We start from the raw sequence: 9670 nt of genomic DNA, 5'->3' as shown, positions 1-9670 counted from the left end.
GCCTTCAAATAATCAATTTTGGCGACAATCGCCTAAATCAAATCAATTTTTGACAACAATTGCCTAAATCATTCTTTTTGGCTAAAAGCCTTAAATCAACACTTTTGGCATCAAATGCCTAAAAATCAATTTTCAGGCAAAATGCCTAAACAAAATGCACAAAGCATACACACACTCATGCATTAAGCATGCCCATTCAAAGCCCTTTCAAAAAGGCCTATCGAACTACGTTGACTTTGATCTTCCATTCGAACGGAAGTACGTAGGTACGTTTGGGATTTAACCCTGAGCGGCAAGTCAAAATCACATATATATTTTCATTGGTCCAATTACCTTGCAAAGCATTCATTTTTTTTGGTTAGTTAATCAACATGACATAGTCTCGGGATCCACCTCGGGTTCGAAGATTGTGCCTTAAACATTGGGGTAATTAGCCTAGACTTAGGTTAATTAAAATTGGAGTCATTTAGGGTTTTTTCCTAGTTTACCCTAAAATAATTAAACAAGGTGGCGACTCATACATTCACGTGCATTTCTGCCCTTAGTCACATGCATTTATATGCCTTTGATGTATTCGGGGGCGGGGTTCACAGTTTAGCCTCAAGGTATACTGGAATCTTGTGCACCGCTATTGCTAGTTCAATTCCCGTGATGTCACTTGCCTTCCACAGGAAACAATCGGCAAACTTCTTCAAACATTTACTGACCTGTTCCCTGTTCACACAGTCAGATGCAATGTATGTATGTTCATTTTCTTCTTTGCCAATTATTATTTTTTCCTTTTCATTTTTTATTTCATTTATTTGATCTTCATTATTTTTGCTTGGAAATGCTTGGAAAGATAGACACGCAGGATAGTCAAGAATTTGCAAGCCTTTATTGATTATGATGGAATCGTCCTCAAAAATTATATCAAATTTAAAGTCTGGATTTTCTAAATCCGACACAGACGACTTAGAACTGGAACAGGACTCTGACTCGGTTTCAGACTCGGGGTCAGACTCAGACTCAATACAGGATTTGATTACAGACTCTAGGTTTGACTCGGGAGGGGGTTTATCAGTAGTGCGCTCCTCCTCGGCGTACCAATTGGTGAGAGGCCCTTCGTACGGCTTGATCAGGCTCAGCAGGTCTTGATTCCTATCACTTCCTGTAATGACTGCAACCTCGTCAAAGAGACTGGGCTGCATGAAGTCTTCCACTTCTAGTTCAGTTATTGTTTCGGGCTTGTTGCCCCAGACATCAGAAAATATCTTTAAACCAGGCAGCATCTTCTTAGCAGTCGGGCAGCGAAATGGTTCTTGGAAGCCACGATAAGGAATCGTTTCTCCCGGTTTGCAGAAGTAACCATTCAAAGTCAAAAGGTAAGGCCGCATTTGTATACTCTCCTTCCTTCCTCTCCTGGTCCTCTTAGCACGGTCTTCATCAGTTAGGTCATTCAAATCCAAGACACAGATTTCATTCATTTCTAGGAATAGCTTGAAAGGATCGATCAATTCCTGGTCAGAAACAATAGCATTTACCCCGTGATTTGGTAAGGGATTAGTGCTAATGTTTGGCTTACTCCTTGGAATAATTGAATCGTTGTCCACCAGGTCTTGGATGCGGTTCTTAAGCGTCTAGCACGCTTCAGTCTTGTGCCCACTACCCTGATGGTACTCACAGTATTCGTCGGTTATGTAGTTCCTTGGTAATGGGTTGGGTGGTGACCTGGCTTCCAAAGGCTTAATGTAATTTGCCTTGACAGCCTCTCGGAATACCAAAAGGATTGGCATCCCGAGATCAGTATATGTTCTTCTTGACTGATTGCCATTTCTCATATTTCCCACGCGTAAAGGATTCGTGGGGGTGATGCTTGCCACTTCATGGACTTTGCTAGCTTGGCTAGGTTTCTTGTATTTTGAGGTTCCCGAGTCTTCCTTCAGTTGCCCCATTTGAATTAAATCTTCTACCTTCATAGTAGTGGCAATGAGCGACTGGAACGTTGGTAGGTACTACGTTTGTAGTTATTATTGGTAGACAGGCTGCAGGTTCTTTATAATTATATCCACCTGTTCTTGCTCAGAAGGCCGGTTAATCATTTGGGCGGCCTTGGCCCTCCACCTCGTAAGGAACGAGGAAAAAGGTTCGTTGTTTTTCTGTTTGGTGGTTTCTAGTTCCCTCCGAGTAACATCAACCTCCATATTATAATGATATTGCGTATTAAACACATTGCAGATGTCCTCCCAGGTCTTCATCTTAGACTGGTCCAGACTGACAAACCACCTCAAAGCGGCACCAGTCAGAGATTGTTGGAACAACTGAGCAAGGAGCTCGCTGCTTAATCCAAACGGGTTAAGAGCACCCACATACATTTTCAGGTGCGTTTTGGGACAAGTGGTACCATCAAACTTGTCCATGTTGGGCATTTTGAACTTCGTGGGTAGTCTTGCTTCTGGGAACAAGGACAAGGAGTCCATGTCCACCACTTCCTTGTGTGTCTTAAGGGCAGTGATTGACCTTTCCAGGAGTTCTAGTTTCTCTCTCATTTTCTGAGCTTCCAGCTCAGAAGCAGTTCTGGAGGGCATGTCATCCAGGTTAAGGGTAGGGTTTGTTGGTTCAGCAGCAGGTCCCTGATTGGAGGTAGCAGGTCCACTTCCCCCAGCTGAAGCCCCATTTCCATTACCATTACCCAATTCAGCTATCAGGGCAGTCCTTTGGGCAGCCAATGCCTCATTCATTCTGGCCTCCATTCTGGCCTCCAATTGTTCAATGAGGTTTTTGATGTCAGTAAGTGATGCCATTGGTGTAGCTGGAGTTGGTGAAGTTGAAGCTGGTGAAGTTGGTGAAGCTGGTGAGGTAGGTGATAGCACTGTAGGTGTGACTGGAACTTGGATAGGCACTCGAACAGCGGGTACCTGATAGGATAAAGGTAGCTGGATTAGGGTACAGTGGGTAGTATCAGGGTAGTGATGTGAGGTAGATCGACTCTTTGTCCAACTGTGCATGACTAAAAAGGGGTATTTTGTGTTCCTTTTAATGTGATGATATGTCATGAATGCGAACAACATCATGTCATAATCCATTTATGATATGATTCACATCATTGGGTGCATACAGTCCTAAAGGATAGGTTCTATAGGCTATGACACAAATAGAGAATTGGCTTATTAAGGGACCCTTGAACCTTGAGCATGGATATACCTAACCACATGTGAAACAAAGAGTTTCGCATGGGTCCAACGGTACGCATACTCATGGGCCATCCCCAAAAGGATTCGGGATGGTTTGCGGTAATAGGGAGGGCGCTTTGGCTGTCCGTCGACATAATCAAAGAGACCTGCCGATCAGCGCTACTTGCTATCCAGACTCAGAAGTTTGAACAGAGAGAGAAGAAATTCATTTAAAATTCATTTTTTATGCAATGGAGAAAAGGATTCTCAATCGTGCAAATAAATCAACAAGTTAAAATGTTTTAATTAAATTGTACAAATTGAGTCCAAATTTCCTCATCTCGTATTCTTAAAGAAAGAATATTCGATTCATGTTAGGGTACCCTGCAAAACAAAGCATAGTAAAATAATACCCTAAAGGAGGGCAGGTTAGTTTACACAACAATCGTAGTCCACTTTATGCAAAATGATTACATAAGTCCCCAGTAGAGTCGCCAAACTGTGAACCCCTCCCCCGAGAACATAGGCATATAATGCATATGACTAAGGGCAGAAATGCACATGAATGTATGAGTCGCCACCTTGTTTAATTATTTTAGGGTAAACTAGGAAAAAACCCTAAGTGACTCCAATTTTAATTAACCTAATTACCAGATTAATTATCCCAATGTTCAGGCACGATCTTCGAACCCGAGGTGGATCCCGAGACCATGTCATGCTGATGAACTAACCAAAAAAATGAATGTTTTGCAAGGTAATTGGACCAAATGGGAATGTTTAAGTGATTTCGATGATTTCGACTTGCCGCTCGGGGTTAAATCCCAAACGTGCCTACGTACTTCCATTTGAATGGAAGATCAAAGTCAACGTAGTTCGATAGGCCTTTTTAAAAGGGTTTTGAATGGGTATGCTTAATGCATGGGAATGTGTATGCTTTGTGCATTTTGTTTAGGCATTTTGCCAAAGAATTGATTGATTTTCTGTTTTAGGCATTTGTTGCCAAAAATGTTGATTTAAGGCTTTTAGCCAAAAAGATGGATTTAGGCAAATTGTTTGCCAAAAGTTGATGTGATTTAGGCGATTGTCGCCAAAATTGATTGATTTTAAGGCTTTTAGCCAAAATGAATTGATTTAGGCAATTAGTTTGCCAAAAGTGTTTGATTGGGCGATTGTCGCCAAAATTGGTTGGTTTTAAGGCTTTTAGCCAAAAGATTGATTAATTAAAGGCTTTTGCCAAGACTTTGTTTTAAGCGATTTGTCGCTAAAAAAGATTAATCTCACTTATAAGCAATTTGTTGGCCAAAAGAGATCAATTGAATTGCAATGTAGGCAATTTATTGCCAAGAAAACGTGTTTAATTAAGGCTATTTAGCCACAATTATTGATTAATTGGACTTAAGCCGAACTGTTCGAAATAAAGGCGATCACACCATAGTCATTGATTAACTGGGCTTTAGCCAATATTGTTGGATTTAGGCTTTAATACCATGATTATTAATTAACCGGGCATTTAGCCTAAACTTATTTAATTGAGGCAGTTTATTTGCCTAATGATCACGTGAATGCATTTATGCAGTTGTAGAATTAGGAGTAGAAGAGAAACATGCATAAAGTGCTAAGATTAAATAGGCAGAGTTTCGTTTATGTACCTGACTTAATCGACGGCCGTTTCTTAGCTTCAGCTTGAAAAACTCCGGATTAAGCTCCTCGTTTGGGGAATCTTAATTAATTTAATTCAATTTAAGTGACCAAATATCACAACAACACAATAATAAAAGCCTATGCTAAATGCAGAAAAGCAGTAAAGAATCGCAAGGAGCATAGGGGAGAAGGAGCGTCCGTCAACACAGACTGAGTGAGTAAAAACGGAGTTCCGGGGTTGCATTTATAGGCAAAATCCGGACTAGAGGGCGGCCGCTGCCCCTTAGGTCGGCGGCTTGAGCCGCTGGGGCCGGTGGCCTCTACCGCCGGAGCCGCCGTGTCTATCGGGTTTGCTAATTTTCGCTCCGGAGGCTTTTCCGGGAGTTCTAGACCTCCAAAAAATATTCCGAGACCAATTCTATGATCCTCGTAATTTTCCAGACGTTTCAAGTACCATATTGGCATACTTTCGGTGAACTTTCCAAATAGCCTCCGGTCCGGCCGGACTGTTTACAGTCCGGGAAAACTGACTTTTTGAGCCTCAAAATTTGGGTATTCACAGAAAGTGAGTTAGGAGAAAGGGAGGGTGGCGGAAAGCCTATTAATGAGGATTAGGTTAATGTTGGTAGGCTGTTAACTTTCTTAGAAAATTTCTATGACTTGACATTACGTGTTTTTGGCTCTTTATATGTGACATCTAATAATTTTTCCATGAAATAATTGCTATGGATGCTCTTTTGAATGAATTTGCTAAGAGTTTTGATTTGCACATGTCTTTGATGGCTGATAAAATGAAAGAGAAGTATTAAAGTCCGGGACAAGTTCTGCTAAGGTCGGCGGCTGCTGCCGCCGTGTCCGGCGGATGCCGCCGCCGTGGCTGTCGGGTTTGCTAATTTTTCGCTCCGGAGGCTTTTCCAGGAGTTTCGGACCTCCAAAAAATATTTCGGGACCAGTTCTGCGATCCTCGTAATTATCCGGACGTTTCAAGTACCATATTGGCATACTTTCGGTGAACTTTTCGAATGCCTCCGGTCCGGCCGAACTGTTTGCAGTCCGGAAAAACTTGCTTTTTGAGCCTCAAAATTTAGGTATTCACAGAAAGTGAGTTAGGAGAAGGGAGGGTGGCGGAAAGCCTATTAATGAGGATTAGGTTAATGTTGGTAGGTTGTTAACTTTATAGAAAATTTCTATGACTTGACATTACGTGTTTTTGGCTCTTTATATGTGACATCTAATAATTTTTCCATGAAATGATTGCTATGGATGCTCTTTTGAATGAATTTGCTAAGAGTTTTAATTTGCACATGTCTTTGATGGCTGATAAAATGAAAGAGAAGTATTACAGTTCGGGACCAGTTCTGCTAAGGTCGGCGGCCGCTGCCGCCGTGTCCGGCAGCCTGAGCCGCCTGAGCCGACGGTCGGAGCCGCCGTGCTGTTGGGTTTGCTAATTTTTCGCTCCGGAGGCTTTTCCGGGAGTTCCGGACCTCCAAAAAATATTCTGGGACTATTTCTGCGATCCTCATAATTTTTCGGACGTTTCAAGTATCATATTGGCATACTTTCGGTGAACTTTCCAAATGGCCTCCGGTTCGACCGAACTGTTTGCAGTCCGAAAAAACTGGCTTTTTGAGCCTCAAAATTTGGGTATTCACAGAAAGTGAGTTAGGAGAAAGGGAGGGTGGCGGAAAGCCTATTAATGAGGATTAGGTTAATGTTGGTAGGTTGTTAACTTTCTTAGAAAATTTCTATGACTTGACAGTACGTGTTTTTGGCTCTTTATATGTGACATCTAATAATTTTTCCATGAAATGATTGCTATGGATGCTCTTTTGAATGAATTTGCTAAGAGTTTTGATTTGCACATGTCTTTGATGGCTGATAAAATGAAAGAGAAGTATTACAAGTATTAGGGAAAGCTTAAGAGGATGAATTTGATGATTTTTGTTGTTGTTGTACTTGATCCTCGCTATAAAATGGGTTTATTAGAATGGGGTCTTAATTAAATATTCGATAGTTGTACTTCAAGTTCTATTGTTAAAAGAGTGAGGGATATTATTCGTTCTATGTTTGAAGAGTACAAGAGTCGTAGTTCTTCATTTAGAAGTGAGATGGTTTCATAAGTTGTTGAAACAAATCAAGCTTTTAGTGATGTGGTGGATAGTTGCCAATCTTCCCAAAAGATAAGGCAAATAATGAAAGAGAAATATAATAAGCATAAGTGTGAGAAAAACTTTGGAGAAATCAAATCTGAATTAGACAAGTATCTTGAAGAAGATTGTGTTGCAGATGAAGATGAATTTGAGACTTTATGGTGGTGTAAGCAATATGGTTCTAGGTTTCCTATACTTGCAAAGATGGCACGTGATGTATTAGCTATTCTCGTCTCCACTATTGCTTCAAAAGCTGCTTTTAGTACCGGAGATCGTATTCTTGACAACTTTAGGAGTTCTTTAGCTCCAAAAGTTGTAGAGGCTCTCATATGTGCACAAGATTGGCTTCGAGTTTCTCCATTTCAATCAATTATGAAGAGTCACAAGAGGACATTCAACAACTTGAAGAAGGTAAATATTATGATATTTAATTTTTTTTATTCAAGTTATATTTAAATATGAAATTTTAACATTCATCATAGTTTTTTTTATGCTCAGATTTGTCAACATTATCTAGTGAGATTGGAACAAAAATTGACATGGATGCTTGAAACAAGAAAAATTTGGATGCTCATATTCGCTTGGGTTATAAATTATGATTTTAGTTATAATATATTACTTCTTATTAGACTCTAGGGTTTGAAATATTTTAGTATGCTTAGACATATAACTTATGTCTTTTTTTTTTTTTTTGTGGATTTAGTATGACTATATATATTGAAATATCCTAATATGAATGTTATAATCTTTTATTAATATGATAATATTTTTATTAAAGTTTTAATTATATGAACTGAATCATTAAATGTTAAGGGTGAAGCATATTTTTATGTCAAGAAATTAACATGTAAGATTAAATATTTTGAACTTAAGTTTACATGTGATATTAATTTATTATTTTCTCAATTAAATCTTTTTAGTATATATAGAAATATGGTTGTTGTTCCTTATTAAATTTAAAAATTTCTATCTTAAAATATGTCATAATTAGTTAGATTTATATTTAGGGTTAAAAAATTTGAAACTACTGAATTTCAAACCGAAAATTTCAATGGATTGGTTTTGAATGAAATTTTAAATTCCAAAATATATTTAGAACAGAGTGAAATATAATTTTAAATTCCGAAATATTTTAGAATGGAATTGGAATGAAGGTCATTCCAGTCCATACCGTTGGAATTACTCCCCTATATTTATCAATGATTCTTAGGTTATTTATGGCTTAGTCTTTTTACAGATATGCCCTTGAAATATTTATTATAGTATATCAGTTATTAAGTCCATTATAATATTTAATGATTTAGATTTTTAAATCACCAAACTGTAGACAAACATTAATACCTATTAATTTCACAATATTATGAAATCCAATATTATATTCTACAATTTATAAATTAATTTCGACTGGCCGCTGTCCTTTATTATTGCTTGCTATATAACAAGTTCCAAATTTTGTCCGTAGAAAAAAACTAGCAGCTATCAAAAATGTTGCTACTATCACCAGCATCTACATCTCTACTGTCTCTACGACATCGTTCCTCAAATGTCACCACCAATACAAGTACAAGGGTGCGCCGGCCACTTAAGATCATGATCATGGCAAAAGAAACCAGTGAAGGTGACAGCAGCGCGGCGGAAATAGCCGCAGTTGCTGGTGGTTTAGTATCAAATCCAGTAATAGGGTGGTCTCTATACACTCTCAAAACGACAGGGTGTGGCCTTCCACCAGGACCCGGTGGCTCGATAGGAGCTTTAGAAGGGGTGAGTTACCTAATAATTGTAGGGATAATAGGTTGGTCACTGTACACAAAGGCCAAAACCGGGTCGGGTCTGCCCAATGGTCCTTTTGGGTTGTTGGGTGCAGTAGAAGGTTTGTCATACTTGTCGTTGCTAGCCATTCTTGTTGTCTTTGGATTGCAGTTCTCTGAGAGAGGTTACATTCCGGGGCCTGTTACAGGTGATCAGTGTTTCGGCTGAGGTTTGTGTGTGGTGTAGAAGATAAGGTGGTAAGAGCCGCCAAACTTCTATCTCAAATTTGTGGCTATGTTTTAATTTTAAAAAATTTATCCTCTTTTTCTTTTCTTTTTATTTTTCTTATTTAGATGTCAAAATTGAAAAAACCAATGTTATTTTCATATTAAATAAAATAAAAAATGTAAAATGTAAAATTTGTCTGTTAATTTAGTTTCTGAATTTCGCAATCCTTGCAAAGTCGTTGTGCAACAGTCTTTTTATTCTATTTGCACAATGACTGTGCCTTGTATACGTGACGTCAAAAATATTTTCTGTTATGTCAATTGCAAATATTAACACTCAATAGTTATCATTTTTTTAAAAAAATTGTGCTATAAATTTATAGTGAATTATACAGTATATACATATGCATTTATTTATATGTAAATAATACTAGAACAAGCCACACAGCAAACACTTTTTGAAAAATTCCTGCACTATATTTCCATACAAAATTGTAAACAAATTGCAAATAAAAAAACAGAGATTAACAACGCATGACAGAGATGCTTCAATGAGTTCTTTTATCAACGACCATTTCTTTTCGCCTTCTTGTGCTCGATTTTTTTTTTCTTTAAAAGCAAAACATTTTTGTTTTATAGTTGTTTTTTTAAGCTAATTAGGTATGTTCTTATTGGTAGGGGTGGCCACGGTTTCGGAACTGCTGGTTCCGATTCTAAAAAATGTGGAACCTGAATCGAACCAGAAATTGAT

General features: G+C 38.4%; 1 protein-coding gene across 1 annotated transcript; it reads left to right on the top strand.

Annotated features, from left to right (window-relative positions):
* Nucleotides 1-8341: 8341 nt before the first annotated feature.
* Nucleotides 8342-9123, top strand: LOC149496876 (anti-muellerian hormone type-2 receptor). The gene has a single exon (XM_089720099.1). It carries the CDS (start codon nucleotides 8429-8431, stop codon nucleotides 8918-8920), a length of 492 nt encoding a protein of 163 aa, XP_089576225.1. The 5' UTR covers nucleotides 8342-8428; the 3' UTR covers nucleotides 8921-9123.
* Nucleotides 9124-9670: the final 547 nt, after the last annotated feature.

Source organism: Jatropha curcas, chromosome 4, assembly GCF_041381405.1.
Source record: "Jatropha curcas cultivar XTBG-Jc1 chromosome 4, XTBG_Jcur_1.0, whole genome shotgun sequence".
NCBI classification, from domain to species: domain Eukaryota; kingdom Viridiplantae; phylum Streptophyta; class Magnoliopsida; order Malpighiales; family Euphorbiaceae; genus Jatropha; species Jatropha curcas.
The sequence above is the reverse complement of the archived record's forward strand: the minus strand, read 5'-3'. Positions and strand labels throughout refer to the sequence as shown.